We start from the raw sequence: 18,865 nt of genomic DNA, 5'->3' as shown, positions 1-18,865 counted from the left end.
AACCAGACAGTAAATTCCATAGGGACAGAACTGTATTTCTCATGGTATATTGGCATACTGCTTTGTGCAGTGCATTTCTGATTGAATTGCTGTCCCCAGGCACCATCAGAACACAGGAAATTACAAATACTCAAATTAAAATACAAACAACTGTGTGAAATTATGGAGGCTGTGTGAATTTTAATTTTCTGAAACTAATATAATCCAAACTGGGGATTAATCGCATCCCTTAATACCCTGTTTTTCTATAGATGTTTAATAAGAAATCAAATTGAAATTAAATGATCAGATGCTGGTGTTCCCTTCTGTTCTTTGTAACTACTTTTATGTCTTCATAAACTGCTGTTTTGGCTCTTCAATTGAGGCTTTACTTTCTCTAGTGCATTCTAATTCAAAAATCTCAAAGGTCTAGGAAACAATTGACTGCAACAATGCTGTCTAGACTAGGCCTAGATTTGTATTTCAGAGCCCTCTACAAACAGCTTTCTGAGCCTTCCAGTTTCTCTGGAGACAGGGAAAGCAAAGCCTGTGTTCCATGTGGAAGAAGAGATGGTACCATGGGCTTTGTTCTGGTTTTGACTGCTGAAGAGTTCTCTTGCAACTTCAGTGAAGACAATAATCATGCATGAAGAAGCTTTGACTCAAAGTCCTTTCAGAAATACAGATTACCAGTAGATGGAGAAGGTACAAAACTTGAATTTGGTGGAAAGAGGGAATAAATTATGCTCATATTTGCAGTGGAAGAGAATCTATGGAGAAGCAATTGCAGCCTGAGCTGATGTGTGGGGATGCTATTCTTGCTCTTCACTGTTAGGAAATTGTGGTTATCACTTGTGATATCATGGCTACAGGGTCAGAAAGAGATTTGCAAACACCAGATTGCTGGAATGAAACAGCACTGTAAATGTTACAGGAACCTCTAAGCATTAGAGCACAAACCTAAAGCAGTGAGCTGACACTTCTGGCAAAGCATGAAGGGACAGACTGGCTCATGCAATCACTTGTCTTGTACTTACCAGGATTGAAGAGCATTTATTCCAGCAAAGCTGGTGGAGCAGGCACAGCATGCCCCTAACAGTCACTGAGATGCTCAAAGACTTGCTTCTCCTCCAGAGATCTCAGTATCTCATTTAACAGGAAAACAACAGATCCAAGTGTTTGACCAAAGGAGTAAACAAGTATTCTTTGGTCTGAGCAAACTGTGTGTGTGTAGACAAAATTGTGCCCCTACTGCAACGAATTAGCTCATCTAAATATCTTTTAATGGACAGTCATATTTTCTTCAGTGTAGCAACAGCAAATAAACACAAGAAACATGTCTGAAAGTTTCAGTGTGTGCCTCTTCAGATAATCCCAAGCTTTCTATATGGGTATGTGTCCTACTTTTTTTGATTGCATCCATCTTTGCTTCCCTTTCCATACAATATTTGTTGATTTATACAACCAGTTTGTCAATCTCCTTTGTTTTATGAATAGTTTGGGAAAAGTGTCCTTGTTTGATGATACGTTTAACTTCAAATCCTTTCTCTTGTGTAAGTCATTAAATGAATTCTGAAACTTGTTTATAGAGCAAAGGTGTTTTTTTTGGTCACTAATAGCTGCTAATAACCTTTCTGTTCTGTAGGATTCTAAGTTACCTAATGCATGAAGGCTTTTCCTAGATAGTGTCTGGCTTTAGTTAAAAGCTTTAAACAAACAAACCAACAAAACAATTCAGGAAAACCCAATTCCCAGTTCCCTGATTATAAATGTATTGTTGTACCACATCAAGATTACTTTAATGTATTTTCAAGATGTTTGGATTTTGTTTGTTGCTCTACAGTAACTGCTAGATTGGTTCCCTTCCCTTCAATTTTTTTTACTGCATTACAAATGCAGCTTTCAGCCCAAATTTGCACTCTCATGCAGCTCTGCATATGAAAATAGTAATAAGACTGCAAGGGATGCTGTGATTGTGCTTACTCCGAGGTAGCTAGTCAAGAACATGTAGAAGCACTTCAGAGTTGAGCAATGCAAAATACAACAATAAATGCCTTTTCAGGTCATTTCCCCTCCTGAACTCTTTCAGCCTGAGACCTGTCGAGATTTGCATCCTTGGTTCTTTTTGTTGCCTTGGTTTAGAAGAGGAGATCTATCTCTGGTCAGACAAGAATTTACCTACCTCAGTATTCTCTCTCTGCCTGTTGGTAATAAAAATTGAGTGTAACTTGCATAGGGTTACACAGAGAAATACATAGAAATAAATCTTGCAATAAGTGATGTTTTGGGAAATGTAGTTATCTGAGCCTAGTCTTCCAACCTTGATAAAATGCTTGGAATTGCATTGCTAGAACTGATACCTCAATATCTTGAGTCAGAATTTCGAGTCAATAGCTAAGAAAGCTACAAGCAAATTAAGTATTTATATTCCCTGAATACAGCTCTGTTTCAGCTGCTATTTTGTGTATTTTGTAGATTAAGCCTAGCCTGGAGGAGTGGCACAGTGTTGCATTCCTGCTGTAAAGCGCAGGAAATCGAATGTTGTCGTGCATTTCTGTGTGTTACAAATAAAGAAACAGATAAAGGACTTCCCAGTTGTGAAGATAATGAGTGAAAGAGGAAAACAGGGTGTTGGTGCTCTCAGCCTGAGTAACATAATTCAGGCACAGTCATGTATAGTGATGTATGTAATGAGGCTCTGCTGTCATGCTACAGGCTGCCTTCTCTCAGCACTCAAAGCCTTTATAACATTTTGTCTCTGAAGACTTATTCCATCTATCTTTTTCCTCCCTCAGCCATGTTCTTTTACAGTAAAAGCAAGATTTGATACTGCAATTTGGAAGCCTATAGCTAGAGGACTGTCTTGGTGTGCTGCAAAAGGACTCTGTAGTGTTAGGGTTCCTTTTTCTCAGGTATAAGTTCAAAATAATTCAGCAGAGCTCAGATGGATTTATTGTGCTAACAACAGATACAAGAATAGGACTTTTCCACATATTGGCCACAGACATCATTAGGAATGGAGCTGAGACAGCAGAAAACTGTAAGAATGATGCAGTGTCTCAGAGATTCCAGGGTTAATCCCATTGGAATGGAAAAACTAGAGCTGTACTATTTAAAAATCAAATGAAAGGCAATCCCCAGTTAACTCTTTATATTTCTGGAAAATCTAAAATAATGTGAATGAGTTTCAGTCTAATTTTAACTGAAGTTCCATTACTCCTGACTTAGTAATTAACAGGTGATATTTTTGAGGTGTTAGAGGATATACAGTGCCTCCTTACCCTCATTTCACTTGAACCTAGTCTTCAGTTTTTGATATTACCAAGTTATTCTGACATTGCTACAGATGGGGAATTACTTTTATAGCTGAGAAAATGGAAATACAGAGAAGCAGAATAACTTGCATAGGGTTACACAGGAAATGATTGGCCAAACCAGGAGCTGAGACAAAGCTGCTCAAGGCCTTGTCTGGTGTGTTGAAACAGAAACACACTTCTCATCCCCATGGACTTTGTCAGTCTTAAGTTTATGCAGGACTAAGAGGAATACCTCAAAGTGGACAGCCCTATTTCTCATTCAGCAGAGCCAATAGTTACTCCTGAATCAGCAAAATTATTCCTTGCCACAGTTATAAAGGGAAGGAGGCTTTCTGCCGGAGTCCTGCCAATGTAGACAGGGCTTCTTTTAACAGAGAATGTGATGTTCATGCTGTAGGAAACCTAATTTGAAGTGATGCTTCTCCCAGTAGGTGAGGAAGCAATTGATTATATTTTCAGAACTGCTCAGTGGCTCTTGAAGAGCCACATGAACAGCCAAGTAGTAGAAAACCAGCCCACAAACTAGCAAGGTCATCAGCAGATGCAGTGAGCATGCCTAGCTTTGGATTGGAAAAAAAGGAAAAGAAAAGGAGAACTGGTGGGCTTTGGCTGCTAAGTCAGCATTTGGAGAATGTTAGTGTAAGGCTGCTTTCCCTTGAAATTACTTGAAGTACACAAAAATTCAGGATTCTTGTAAATACAGAAAGAAACTGCAGCTTTTTCCTTGGCAATACTATCTTGAGTAGTTATAGCCAGGAGAGACCCTGTGTGGAGACAAGCCTTTGGCTGCTGGTTATTTTCTCAGTTGTATCACGTGGTGTTTGCACACTGGGACAATGTGGTGTCTTCTCAAGCCCCAAGTGCAGGGTGTGAGTGAATTTGTGTAATTGTTTTTGCCAAAAGGAGGCATGCTAGTTCTTTGGCTCTGTATCAACTTCTCTTTTCTTTCTGAAAGATGAAAGTTTATTTTTTTCCAAAGAACAGACAGCTGTATTAAATAGGCTTGTTAGTTAACTTGGAACTTCAGCTGAAGGAGCTGTACTGTCACAGACACGATTAGAGGGATTGTGCTGTGAGTATAAACTACTCAGAACAAGCTCTTGCCCTTCTCAAGGAGAGGTGCTTTGTGTTTAATGCCTTAAACATTTTTGTGCTTGTAGCTGGGACTCCCCCTTAGAATCCATGTACACTTAGAGAAGCAGAAAAGCTGTGAAAAGGGAAGGAAACAATCACTCACTCATCCAAAACTTCCTGTTTCGTTGCAGAGACTTTCTGCCACGTGGATCTGGCATCGTAACCAGGCGCCCACTGGTCCTTCAGCTGGTAAATGCCAGCACAGGTATGTGAGCTCCCTTCCCCTGTGTGTCCAGCTGGATTGCTGTCTTAGCCAGGAAGGTCTTATTTGATCATTGGAGAAAATAAATAAGGATTTTCCCAAGGAAGAATGACCTGCAGCCTTTTTGCCTGTTTAACATCTAATGCCTACACATCATCATTTTCCTTTGCAGCTGTGACTCTCATGAGAGGGTAAGACCTAAAAGCCAGAAGACCCTGCTGAAAATCTAGTGAATTAAGAGGGTGAAGATGTTGGGCTCAGTTGAATTTTCTCAGATGTTGACCACATAAACATGACTGCAGTAATTACTGTTCCAACCTACAAACTCTGTTGGGAAAGGCCCTTGGCAGACTTCATCCCTTCGATTGTGTTTTGTTGTGTTGTGCTTCAGGATGTGCTGCTTTCATCACAATTCCCTGATTTTGACTATTTCTGACTCTGTTTCTGTTTAAATAGAATATGGCGAATTCCTGCACTGCAAAGGAAAGAAATTCACTGATTTTGAGGAGGTCCGTTTGGAGATTGAGGCTGAAACAGATCGTGTTACTGGCTCCAACAAAGGGATTTCCCCTGTGCCCATCAATCTCCGAGTCTACTCTCCCCATGGTGAGTCCTAATGCAGAGGGACCAACTATTATAGAAGGCTCTGCACTCCATTGTGAACTGAAAACAAAATACTGTCATCCTTTCCCATTCAATGTAGCATTATGTGGAAGGACTTTGAGGGCACAGTTTTCTTGATTGGTGTGAAAACAAGTGATTTAAAGGAAAGGGTGATGAGATCATTGACAATCACAGTAGAAACAACCTGCAACTAGTTCTTACTGACCCATAAGAAGAAGGAAATAGAAAACTGTGTGTGCACCTCTTATCCCTTATTGGAGTCACTTTAGCTACAGGTGGTACTTAGAGACCAGAACATTCCTGCCTTAACAATCTCTTGTGCTAACTCCTGTGTCCTGTGTCTAGTCCTGAACCTGACTTTGGTGGATCTGCCGGGTATGACAAAAGTCCCTGTAGGGGATCAGCCCCCTGACATCGAGTTCCAGATCCGAGACATGCTCATGCAGTTTGTCACGAAAGAGAACTGCCTCATCTTGGCAGTATCTCCAGCCAACTCTGATCTGGCCAATTCTGATGCCCTGAAGATTGCAAAGGAGGTGGATCCTCAAGGTAAATGTCTCCTAATTATCGTGGCATTACTAGACAGTGGCCTGATTTTCATTCTGTTGTGATTAGCCCAGTAGCTGTGGCTCATGTCTGTTGTCTTGGGATGTATCTTCACCAACAAACATTCTTCTGAGAGGTATTAATGAGTGTTAGCAGTTGCTGTAGTAGAAATCTTATTAATCCCCTTTTCTTCATTTGTCTAAGCCACATTTCTGAAGAGTTAAAGGATCTCCTTTCTTTTAATCATCTGCATTTGGCCTAGAAGGAGCTAGGAAAATATGCACTAAAATCCTTTTCTTCTGTAGCATAGCTTGTGCATTCAGCAGGATACAGCTGAGAACTGATCTTGATTTTTGTCTGTTTTGCTCTTGTGGCCTCTTGTACATGATGGGAACTGTAATGTGTGACTTTAAGAGCCCTTGGGTAGCTAAGCTGGGCAATCTGTAAGCTCTGTGAAGAGAGCAAAATAGTACATGAGTCATTTGCTGATCAAGTGTGTTTGTGGTTTTTTTCCATAGGCCAGCGCACCATTGGGGTCATCACCAAGCTGGATCTTATGGATGAAGGAACTGATGCACGAGATGTATTAGAAAACAAATTGCTTCCCCTCCGTAGGGGTATGTTTGCTCATGCTTTGTCCATGATCTCCTTCCTCTATTTTCCCTGTGTGAGGTGTCCTGGCCTCATCCCCTTCCTATAACATCTCTTACAACTTGTGGTTAAACCATCTCTGTTCCAACCTAGAAGTGAGAAAAGTTGGTGAACAGGGCTCAGTCATACTGTTAACAGGAACTTTTTAGGTATTTATACCTTGATATGTAGTCCTAGCAGAAACACAGCCTTATGCTCTTATTTTTACTTTCTCTTTCCTCCTTTTTTTAAGGCAAGCTGTGAAACATGGCTTAAAACACTCCCCTCCCTGCCTAAGGAAAAAGATTAAGTCTGGGCTGTGGTACTTGCTGTGGCCATGGCAAAAGTACCTGTGCTAAGGACTCATAAAAGGAGTCTGAAATAAATGAGACTGGAGTGTGCTTTGTGTTAGGGGAACAGTAACAAATAAGATAATTCTCTGTTCCATACTATTTTTGTCCTGCATACCCAAATATCAGAGCCTGGGCCATACAAGGAAAGGCTAATTTTAAACTCTTTCAGTTGCCCCTAATAATATGTTACCACTAAAATACCCCTTTTGTAATGCTGCTGGCTGAGTAACTTCCTTCTCAAGTCTGAGTTTTATTTGCCATCTGATCTCTAACCCCACTCTCACAGGTTACATTGGTGTGGTCAACAGAAGTCAGAAGGACATAGATGGCAAGAAGGACATTCAGGCAGCTCTGGCTGCAGAGAGAAAATTTTTTCTCTCCCACCCAGCCTACAGACACATGGCTGATCGCATGGGAACCCCCTTCCTGCAAAAAGTTCTGAACCAGGTACTGTCCACAGTCAGGAACTGCTGCCCATGGTGTCACTGGCTGTGAAACACACTGAGGCCAATAATGCAGCTTGCACACCAAAGGCAGAGCATTGATTTATCCTTTCACTTTCAATAGTTGGTTTGTGGTATAATACGCTGTCAAGATGCAAGATCTTGCTGGCTACATTAAAAGATACCTTCTAAATTCTAGTGATCTCTGTACCTAACACTATTTATGTGATACTGATAGTTATTTCCCATCTATTGAGGCTATCTGTTTTTCATACAGCAGCAATCTTCCTTCTCTGCTCCTTTGAAATACTCTCTGAAGTGAAGAGTTTCCTATTTCTCCTTACTCAAATAGTCATCTTGAAAGTGGAGTTTCCCACTTTGAAACCCTCTTATTAGAGCCTCATGAATGGTCTTGGCTCCTTCCACCTTACATTTTCACCCTTTATTGTTTGAAAAAAGGCTTTACCACCACATTGGGTGTCAATGGTGTGCTAATCTGAAGGCAGAGTAGCCTTTCCCCTTGTGTAAAAAGTAAATGCTAATAATTTTATGTGAAGTGTATTCTTGGATTTGAGTCACTTTGGTTTGTGTGGATGGGAGTTTTGCACCGTGCTAGAAGGTAAACTGAAGGTCAAGAGTAGAAGGGGGCAATAGGCAGGAGCTGGGGAGGGGGAATACTTTCAGCTCATAACTGGTATTTGTCCTGAGAAAGACATTTTGTTACGACCACACAGAAGAATTGAACACAGAGAGGAACCTTCATCTTTTCTGTAGTGTGGAGGCAGCAAACTCTTCCTAGTAACTACCTAGAGCTTTATTGTCATCTTAAACCTTCTTCTTGTGCAGCAACTGACCAACCACATCCGTGACACGCTGCCAGGGCTGCGGAACAAGCTCCAGAGCCAGCTCCTCTCCATTGAGAAGGAGGTGGAGGAGTACAAGAACTTTCGCCCTGATGACCCTGCTCGCAAGACCAAAGCTCTGCTTCAGTGAGTGGCCTCAGTGTCCCTCCCTGGAAAGGCCTGCTCTGCAATGAATTTTACTTCATGCTCTTGGTTTTCTTTCAGGATGGTCCAGCAGTTTGCTGTGGACTTTGAGAAACGCATTGAAGGCTCTGGAGACCAAATTGACACCTATGAGCTGTCAGGAGGAGCTCGGATCAACCGCATCTTCCATGAGCGTTTCCCCTTTGAGCTGGTGAAGGTACTGCTTCCCCATGCTGCTGAGATGCACTTTTTGTTCCTGTTGTATATTACTACTTCTGTCTGTCTCCTATTCCTCTTGCTATCTCTCATCAGTGGACTTTCTCTTCAGCTACTTTTTTTCATGTTTTTCCCTTTTATCACCTTTTTTGCTTGTTTGTCTCCTTGTTTGTCTCTTTTATTGTCTCCTTCCCATAGTGCTGACTTTCCCTCCTGTGTCTCTTTTTGTAACAGAACTTAACTTCATCTGAGCTAAATGACAATGTTTTTTGGACTTGATTCCAAGATGCTAAATTGAGTGTGAAAAATCACTTTAACAGAACCCATGGTAAATCAATGACAATGTCCTCACAGATATGTCAAAGCTACTATGACTGAATTTCATGTAGAAGGAATGGTGCTGAGACTCATACTTCTTGATCCTGAGCATCAGACTAGATCTAAAGTTGGACTCAGATACCTAAGAAGCAGGAAAAAGGATTGTAGGTCTACCTGGGATTACTTCTGTCTGTCCCCTATCAATGGCCTAGAGGTGGGAACGGAGTAGAAACTATACTCCCCTCTTAATAGTGGAAGAGGATTCTTATTGAAAGACAGTTTTCTTGGATGGTGAATTACACTAACCTGATCAGGAGGGGTACTGAAAATCTTTTTATATTGTCAGTTGGAACAAACTTAAAAGCCAGATCTTTTTTTTTCCCCACATTTGAATAAGATGAGGCCTTTCTAGTGAAATAAATAGCCTTCCTTGTGTTAGATTTACAATTCACACAAAATGTTTTATACATTTGTGGTGTTCACTGAAAAAGCAGCTGCCAAGATCTCATGCTAAATGTTGTAAGGCAAACCAATTTTCTTTAGAAAGCCATCTAGCACTTCAGTCCTAGTGCTTTACCTCAAAAAAGCTCCTTAAGAGCAGCTGAGGCATCTGTAAATGGAGGCCCTTAGCTGTTCATGTGTGTCCAGGGTGTGCTGCTTTGACCACAGCAGTTTTGTGGCTGGACTCTGTATCCAGCACTCGAGCTAATACCTCATGTGTCACATGGTAGTGCTGGCATGGGACCTCTTCTCTTCAAAGTCTGCTGCTGTGTCCTGCTGTGCAGACCAGTGTCAGAAGGTTTCTGATGGAGTTCTCTTGTTGCAGATGGAGTTTGATGAGAAGGAGCTGCGGCGGGAGATCAGCTACGCCATCAAGAACATCCACGGTATCAGGCACGTATCACACACTAGGGCAGAGCTCTGGCTGAAGAGCCTTGTAAATACTTCTAGACCTTCCAAATGGAGCTGAAGACTTCAGAGGTACGGTAGGTCAGCCAAAGGGAGGGATAACCTCTGGCTTGAATCTGGGAATAGGGACAATCATTCAAGTGAGTTTGCATTCTTTTCCTATGTGGGAGTCACAGAAGCTTAAAAGGTAAAAGCCTGGGTGTCTTGACATCTTCTCCATCCTTCTTGGGCCTTTACGTAGGAAAGGGTAGGAAGAGGGATGCAACCTCATATTACTCCTTCGTTTACTTAAAACTAAAACATTGATTTTCACACTAACCAGCAGTTAGTTGGTCAAAACAAGTGTTGGTACAGAGCCCCTTCTCCCCTAGAGATTTGAGGGAACACTGGCATGCTCATCACCAGGGTCCCACCGGCCCCACATAATTAGCAAACAGGCTTGTGTTCCCTTCACTGTGAAGGTGATTCGTCAGAAAATTCAGCCCTGAGACCCTGAGTTGTGCTGCTCTTGGGAAGGTGCCTGTTGGAGCCCTTCTTCACACAGGGATGTGAACAAACACCAACCTAGATTTATTTTCATTCCTTTCTCTTGGTCAGCTACCAGCTGAACTTGATAAAGGGTATCAGATGTCAATGTCCTAACCTTTAAGAAAATCTTCCAGAGCAGGTCTCATCTCCTGCACAGCTCTGAGGTCAAATACACTGTGAAGGGGTCAGCCCCTGCCACCCTTCGGCTGAGGTGAAATGGTGACCTGGCTATGACTGTCCAGCTAAGATTGATTTTGCCCTCAGCACCTCCATCCTTGAAAGTGCCAAGCATTCCTCATTTTTAATGAACTTCAGTCAGGGCTTTTCCAGGAGATGTGACACTTCCCAGCCCAAATGTCCCGGGTTTTGGTGATGGTGGTGGCTGCTCCAAGATGTGTGTGTAACTCTGTGACATTCTCCTTGCCCCTTCTCCCCTTCCTGCTTTGTCTTGTCCCCACCCTGGGTGTTTAGAACCGGTCTCTTCACACCTGACATGGCCTTTGAGACCATTGTGAAAAAGCAGGTGAAGAAGATTAAAGAACCTTGCCTGAAATGCGTGGACATGGTCATTTCGGAGTTAATCAATACTGTTAGACAGTGCACCAAGAAGGTAACCAGAGGCAGCATGGAGTTGGCACCTTCCACCTGCTCGCTGGCTGCGGCGCAGCATCGTGACCTGGGCAGGGACTTGCCTGCAGCCACACTTGGTGTTTTCACCACCTCCTCAGCATGACTAGACCTGAGCAGAGCCAGCCTGGAGCGATCCAGCCAACAAGCCAAACAGGAAGGAAGCACTGTGGAATGGGTGTTATGGCCCTGCTCTCTGAATCTTTAAGAGCTGAGGCATTCTGGAGATGTCCTTGCCACCCCTTTGTCTGTAGCATGACTCCTGGTTCCTTTGAAAACCAAGGGTATTTCTCTATGGCTGCATTTTTCTTGAAATTTATTATCTGGGTTTATTTTCCAAGCCAGAGACTGGGATTTAAATTTTGTGCCCTCTGTTCTAGTAGAAGTGAGTGGTTTAATCCCAGAGTTGCCCTTGGGGGATGTATGGGGCTGAAATTTAGAGCTACAGCACTTAAGTTGTGGGTTGTATCTCAAGGAAACGTTCCTGTGGTGTTTGGCTTGGCTTCTGGCTGGCTTGGTCCATATCCTGATCTGGAATAGCAGCACATGGCTGAGAAGAAGCAAGTTAGAAATGTTCATCAGCCTCTGGGCTCCATCTGTGCTCTCCCTCAAGAGAGAGGACATCAGGCTTTGCCCTTGGGATCTATACTGGTATTTTTTGGGGTCAAGGGTGGGAACCTTGATTCTGCCCTTTGGATGTGGCAGCTTTTGTTTTTGAGGTTGGGGTTGAAAGAGAGCAAGATAAGATGACTTGTGCCATTCTTCTCAGCTATGACTTGCTGCTTCAGGCAGGGCTGGGTGCTGGTGAAAAGGCACCTCAGTTAGGATTTGGTGGGCACTGGAGACTGGAATCGCCACTGGCTTTTCAGGTGCAGGTAAATGGGCACTGCAGGAGCTTTCCACAGAGTCTGACCCCCTCTCAGCAAGGGTGGGGACAGGTGCCCAAGTGGTGACACTTGCCATTCCTTGCACAAGTGCCTGGTCCTTAGGGCCAAGAGCCTCTGCAGAAGGGCTCAGGTGTGCAGACACATGCTTTGCCCCCCAGGACAAACTGGGAGAGCAAAGAGGATGCAGTGAGAGGTTGCTCAGGTTTCTAGAGTGCTGGAGGAGCTTCCTTTTTCTGTCCTGCTGTCCTCTCTTGGGGTGTGTGACTGTGGGAAGCACCCAGAAAATTGCCATTAGAGCCTGTCGACAGGTAAGCACAGGCCCTCGGGCTGCCAAGTATCCAGAGTCACCTGCTAACTGGATCAGAAGGGCCCTTCTTTTTCATGCCCTCTGAAGCTTCTTTTGATTTATTCTCCATCCATCAGTTGCTATTCAGAACTGCCCATTGATTCTTTCTCATTGCATCCTTTTCTCTTCTTATATCTTACTTCATTTTCTTTTTCATTCCTTTTTTTTACTGATAATTTTAGACGAAACCCTCTGTTCTGAAGGCAGCAGTTCCTCAAGTGATCAGGTGGTGGGTACAACAGGGTGGGAGATACGGGAGGAGAAGAGACCACATGGATGGAGGGGAAATATCACAGATTCAGGAAAAAAGGATTCCATTTCAGCTTGGATCCTACTGCTAAGGTGTTCATGGTTGACTTCAGTTTTAGTTGGCTCTGTGTGTGCTCTAGCAGCCATGGTTACAATTTTGTTTATGAAGAAACAAAATACTGTCAATCAGGTGATACTCAGGTATTGTAAGGAACTAATTTTTTTTCAAAATTAGACTTCCCCTGAAGTCTGGTGGAGGAAACAGCATAACTTGAGCTTAGCTAGGCAACTGGATTAGTAGGAAGCCTCTGCTGGATCAGAGGATGTGAACTGACCTCTGGAAATGCTCTTGCTTTGCTCAAAAGGGGCATTGTTGGCACCTGTCGAGAAACCCTTGAGTGAATCCAAATCCTGTAACGTATTTCAACTCTTTGCTGCTTAGAAGGCAGAGTGGTTGTACATCCCCTAATAAGTGTTGAAGAATATTTTAATACTGCTGTTGCTTGGGGACTTGCAGGTGTTATCTGCAGAGATGTGAAAGATGAGGTGAAGGAGTAAATACCTGATTTACTTGAAGTGGTGGTTATTTATAGCCATCCTAGGATTTGTTGGTAGCTGCAGGCACCCCAGGTGTGGTTATAAACTGCAGCTTTAGAAAAGCAATATCCCCTTCCCATGCCAAGGGGATGTTATTCCCTGAAAGCACTGGCAAAGTAGTAATGGCCCATGGTAAGACAAGTAACTCAGACTGTGTAACAAAGAGCATCCAATAGAAGTTCTGAAGTGTTAAAAGTGCTGAAAAACTTTTTTGGGTGCAGTAGTCTTGAATTGGATTGATCTTGGCTATATTTTAGTAACTTTAGTTTCTGTGAACTTTCTGTTCTTCCTGAGTGGAGCCATTGAGAACACAGACCACAAAATATCAGTGGAAATTAATAGTTCCTTATAAATCACAGCAGGCCTATGTTGGGTCTGATGCTGGATGTAATGGTATAATGGATGCTTTGTATAACTGTAGATACCCTGTAGCACTTTTGCGTTTTTCTAAATACTGGGTACATCTATTCTTACTGAGGAAGCTGATGTTGCAGGGAAGGCAGGTGAGATGAAATATCTTCTGTAAATGGAGTGGTTTGCTCGAATCCCTGAAACTGAGAGACATCAGTTCAGTTCTGCCAAAACAAGATGGAAGTGACAGACCTCTGAGGTCTTAGCCTGGCTCCTGTTCAGGCTTCCTGCAGCTGGAATAAGGAAAACTTGGAAGAGAGATAACTATGGTGGGAAGGAAAGGGAAATGAGATAAAGAGAAATGCTGAACCTCTAGGAAAAGGGACAGTGGCTCACTGGCAAAAAGTTTTGTCTTGAAATCTAAAGAAGCTTTCCTTCAGGAAGTGATCACTTGATCCCTGGGGGCTCCATTCATTCATCTTGCTCTTGACAGCTCACCATTTCACTGGCCCAGCTGCTCCTACCTCATTCCCCCTTTGACACTTCCATTTGCCTGTAGACTCTCCTGATACTTGGCAGTGCACAGGCCCCATAGCAATGCTCACCTGGTTCAGTAAGCTAATGGAATGAACCAAAATCTCACTTCTCATTTTGCCTTGTGTTTTCTCTCTTCTCCCTCTTCCTTCCTTCTTTCTTCCTCCTTCCTGCTCTTTCTCTGCTTTGCTTTCTTCTTCCTCGTTGCTTCCTCCCACCCTTCCCCTGCCATGCAGAACGGGTCTCTTCACGCCTGACCTCGCTTTTGAAGCCATAGTGAAAAAGCAGGTGCAGAAGTTGAAGGAGCCAAGTCTGAAGTGTGTGGATATGGTAGTGAGTGAGCTCACATCCACCATCAGAAAGTGTAGCGAAAAGGTAAAGAAACAAAAAATCGAAGAAAGGTCAATGCCCATCCCCGTCCCACACACTTCCATGCTGTTTCTCCACATACACACACACACCAGGAACTCCAGCAAATCTAGAGAGAGAAAATTGACATAACAAAGCATCTAGAGGAGAGCAGCAACCTGCAGGTACAGGAGCAGTTTGAAGGCAGGCCAAGGGTTGTGGGTGAAAACTGATGGGCTCTTTAGCTGAGCAGTGAGCTGGGACCCAGTGGGTTACTCTGGCATAAGCTTTTCCTGTGTCTGGCTCAGTGTGGATCAAACCCTTTGTAAGACTGGATTGCTGTGCCATTGCCTGCACATTTGGAACTTTAGGTGTTATTTCTGGGACCCCCTTAAATCTAGGTACCCTATAAAAATATAAAAAGCCACAAAAAGACCTCCCACCCCCACAGCATGAGTGGCTTGCAATGCATATTGAGCTGTGGCATCTACAAAACAGCAGCTGATTAAAAATTCGAGGTGCAAGATGTTCTGCAAGAGACATTCAGAATTCCAGAAACACTTTGAGAAAAGCTTTTCCAGGCATTACACCCTCTGCATCATTCTCCTGCTGATTTCTCACTCCATGGACTATGCTCAGGGGGAAGTAGTGTGATGCTTTTCCTTGCTTGCTGCTAACCACAGGAGGTGAAGCCTGAAGGCAGCAGCAGGTGGAGAGTGACAGGGAAGGTGTCAAATGCTTCTTGGAGGCTGGGGCAGGAGTGGCTTTGATTCCCGAGCTGGTTCCCTCCAGGAGAGGGCACCACATGCCTCCTTTAAAAAAAAGGCAGATGTGGCAATTGGTGTTAAACTTAACAGCAAGGGGCCAGAAACGTGGCACAGCATGAGTGTGTTCTGGAAACTGAGTTGGAAAGGAATGTCCCCTGGGCTATTTTAGGACTTGGAAATTACAGTTTCCTTCTTCCAGGGTTGCAGCCAGACTCACCAGCATTTTGGTGAGCACTAAATTGGGAAGGAGGGGAAGATAAGGACTGATGCGAGTTCAGAGTGAGGGCAAAAGATGAGTTAATGAGGTCTGGCTCACTTAGAAATGCAGAGCTCATTTCCACCTCTGTAAAGACTCATCTTTGACATGCCCCAAGCTCTGCTCAGTCTATTTTTTGAGGAGTCTTGCTGTTGCCATATTGTGGGGTTTGATGTGAGGCAGAGTAACTCCTCCTCAGCCTGTTTCTAATGTGGATTTTTATTTTGACGGGTGTGATTGCTTGCACTGTGTTCTGTATCCAGCTGATGATGTCTGCTCTGGGTGGGGAGAGAGAAGGTTGATGGTAAAAGCCCCAGGGGTGTTGAATTCTAGTTTCTCTGTTGGACCTTGTCATTAGAGTGGCTGGATACCCACTTGCTCTGTGGATTTTTAATCCATGATGTGATGGGTGACCCTGTGAGGATATTCCAAGGTGATGCAACCTGGGTAATCCTGTAAGGAAGGTGATAGTGACACTGTAGGAGACCAATGGCTATGGTTAGAGGCAGATATTAGATGTAAAATAACTGTCTGAATGAAAACACATAGCAATAATACTGGAAGAAAAAAAGGAAGACTTTAGTAATGTTTTAAGTCAAATGTCTGCATGTAGTGAGAAGGTTAATCTTGCCTGTACCTCCCTCTGAAAGAGTAGAAAGAAAGAAAAGGCCACTTAAGGATTTCAGCTGGACTGAGATGGGTTCTGATGGCATAAGGTAGTAACAGCACAGGGACATTAGTTAATTTACAATATTTATTTTGCATGTTATAGCTCTAACTGCTTGACATGGACAAGAGCATGTGCTATTAGGGGAAGCATCTGGAAAAGGCTACTTTAGGACTGATGCTAATTGTAAGGTAATACCCAGCCTGCCATGTTGTGGACTGATGCTGTATCTACAAAGATGACAAAAACCTTTAAATTCACCAGAAGTCCTGCAAGACTTCTGGAAAGGAAGGCTGCTTGGGCTAACACCACTTGAATTAGCTTAACAGTCCTGTAGCCTTGGTTTGTTGCTGTCCTGAACTGTTGTGTGTTATTGTTTATGTTCTCTCACAATTATTTCATTTCACCTCAATTGGTGAAGAAATCATTGTATGTACAGTTGATAAAGCTGTATAGATTGAATATTATGAGACTATCAAAGAACACAGAAGGTGATGAACCCATCTGTGTTCACAGTACAGTTTTCCTGTATGAAAAGTTGACTATATCTTGATCATTAGACAAAGTTGAGGGCTGAAGAAGACAGCCATTAACAGCTGTCCTATGACTGGCTTGATTCTGAGCTTCTTGCTATTGGAGAGTAGCTCCAAAAGCAGCAGAAAGCTGGGTATAAGCATGTTCCCTTACATTTAGGAAGAGAATATTCTAGCTAGTGTTTTTCCAAAAGCAGGAACCTTCTGTGCCAGACTGCACTGCAGTGTCTCACAAGTGCAGGAAAGTCTTGCAAGTCAGCAGCCCTTCAGCTGAAGGCTGATACCTGGTGTGCTGGCAAGGACTCGTAGAATCTGCAAAGAGGGGAATTAAGGACTATTGGGACAAATTGGTTTTCAAAGAGGGCTGTAAGCTTGTATTTTGATTAAACAGGAAAATGATGCTAAAACAGGATCGAAACCCCACTGAGCTGGGACACGATCCCAGGCTGACAGACTTTACCCCTCGAAGGGTCGCCTGCTCTCCTGTCTTTCAGAGTCATGGCATTTCTGGGTGCTGTTTGTCCTGCTGGTGATAACTCCTTGCCCCTCTATACCCTGTTGCATGTTCCTTGGTGGTGTGACATCCTGTGGCTTGCATATCCTTTTTTTTTGCCCACCCTTGCTGCTCCTGTGCATGCTTGGGGTCAGAAGCTCATGCATGGGGACCAATGCTGCCAATTAATTTTTGTACATGGATGTTGCTGGACGAGCTGGGTTCTGAACAAACCATTACTTGTTTTGCACTTTGTGTGCATTTGAACTGGTTGGGACTGGGATGGTGGGGGGAGGATTAATGTGGTTTTTGTTTGACTGTGTTTGTTTGTTGATTTTTTTTTTAAACTTGAAGCAAAGAAGCTGAGACTTGCTTAAAGGTTTTCCAACTTCCTGTTTTTCTGTTTGACTAACTTGCCCATCTATCCTTTGCCAACCCCCCAAAGGAAGCAGGAAGCTTTCCCTGTCTGTCTCTGAAGCAACCAGTTGCCTGAACCAAAAAATAATGGAGAACACCCAGTTTTTGCTTTCAAGACAAGGTGGTACTGGGGAACACAAATTCCACTTTTTTTCCTGCTTCTGTGGCCTTCAAAAACAAACCACGGATTTAAAAATAGTGTCAAATCTATCCAAATTCTAGTTCTAGGCTATTGTAACTAGCTTGACTGCAAGGGAGCTCAAAGGGTTTGAAACTATTTGTTGGCAGATGTTAGGAGTATTGGTGGCGGTTAGTGTGGGATCTGGCTTCCAGAAGTGATACTGCACATTTTGAGACTGTTATTTGTAGCATGTTATAATTATGTATACAAAAAAAAAAAAAAAGGCAAACCAGTTTAAGAAGAAGCTTTCATAAACTGGAGGAACAAAACAAATGCAATACATGTCTTGGACAAATGAAATACTGTTTGACATCATAGTCAAATTAGAAGTAACGTTAAGAAATAAAAAAACAGGGAAAATAGTTTCACAGGGGATAGGTAAAGTAGAGAAAAAAGGGCTGGATTCTGTATCTAGAGGTTTAATTTTATTTGACTTTGCTGGGCTTGACATGAGATGCAGCAGTTGTTGCTGTAGGAATCATTAGAGGTTTATAACTCTAGGCAAGAAGGCAGGTGCTTGTGAAACCCAGAGGACTTTAAAGGTGCTGACTCTAGCAGTGTAACTCAGGTATTATCTCTGTAGATAATCATGCCTTGAATCACAGCTAGTAGAGTCCTCCTGCTTCTCAGTGTGGGCAGGAAAGGATTCACTCCTCAGTAATGTGGCAAAAAATGTGCTGTAGGTGCAATGTGAGCATATATCTCAGCTATGTAATCCTGCCCCAGCTCAGTGGAGAATAGGTAGAAGCAGCTGGATGCCCAGAGCTGGGTGTTTCTTGGAGACACAAACCCTTGAGCTGCTCAGACCCCGTGTCTCTGCTTGCAGATGTTGGAGAGAGATGCTTTCACTTAGTCCCTCAGCAAACAGGGGCTGAAATCCACTTCACTTCCTAGAGGACTTAACAGGTTATAAGAACAGTCCATTCATCTGCTTAGCCTACTACAGTGAGATGCTGAACATTAAGAGAAACTAACTCATTTTCATGGTAGAATCCAACAAGCAAGAGGTAGTGCCCTTACATCTGAGTTTGCCAAGGGCCTTATGACTGAAAGAATGTGGTGAGTTTGGAGCAGGTCTCTGGTGAGACAGAAAGGTTGCTGCAAGACTGAAAAGTGCTTTTCTGTAAAGCCCAGAGCAAGCAGAAATTAACTTTGCCTGCAACAGACCTCCAGGAACTTGGAAAAATCTGACTGCAAGTCCAGCTTTCTAGAACTTCCCTTGAAAACATCTGGTAGCAAGGTGTATGTGTGCATGTGTACATGTGGGGGGCTGCAGCCCCCTTTTTACCTCCCTTTCCCATGTGCACGTGTTTCCTCTCTCCTGCAGCTCAGCCAGTACCCTCATCTGCGTGAGGAGATGGAGAGGATTGTCACCACCCACATCCGTGAGAGAGAAGGCAGGACCAAGGATCAGGTGGGGATCAGGA

At 43.3% G+C, this 18,865-nt stretch overlaps 1 protein-coding gene across 20 annotated transcripts in view; it reads left to right on the top strand.

Annotated features, from left to right (window-relative positions):
• Positions 1-18,865, top strand: part of DNM1 (dynamin 1) — a 64,420-nt gene that overhangs the window by 18,324 nt on the left and 27,231 nt on the right. For 17 of the 20 annotated variants that reach the window (XR_014958818.1, XR_014958819.1, XR_014958820.1 and 14 more), the window contains exons 2-11: positions 4,562-4,635; positions 5,089-5,238; positions 5,602-5,805; positions 6,321-6,419; positions 7,072-7,232; positions 8,075-8,217; positions 8,296-8,431; positions 9,575-9,642; positions 10,657-10,795; positions 18,766-18,852. Coding sequence is in view for 13 of the 20 variants with exons in the window: in XM_021551426.4 (XP_021407101.1) it covers positions 4,562-4,635; positions 5,089-5,238; positions 5,602-5,805; positions 6,321-6,419; positions 7,072-7,232; positions 8,075-8,217; positions 8,296-8,431; positions 9,575-9,642; positions 10,657-10,795; positions 18,766-18,852 (1,261 nt within the window). In the remaining 7 variants the exon portion in view is untranslated. Of the gene's footprint in view, positions 1-4,561; positions 4,636-5,088; positions 5,239-5,601; positions 5,806-6,320; positions 6,420-7,071; positions 7,233-8,074; positions 8,218-8,295; positions 8,432-9,574; positions 9,643-10,656; positions 10,796-14,012; positions 14,152-18,765; positions 18,853-18,865 lie in introns of all 20 variants that reach the window. The other 3 variants (XM_021551422.4, XM_021551425.4, XM_085594083.1) reach the window with 1 other exon arrangement.

The sequence above is a fragment of the Lonchura striata genome, chromosome 17 (genome assembly GCF_050655825.1).
Source record: "Lonchura striata isolate lonStrDom1 chromosome 17, ASM5065582v1, whole genome shotgun sequence".
NCBI lineage: Eukaryota > Metazoa > Chordata > Aves > Passeriformes > Estrildidae > Lonchura > Lonchura striata.
This window is presented reverse-complemented; position numbering and strand designations above follow the sequence as displayed.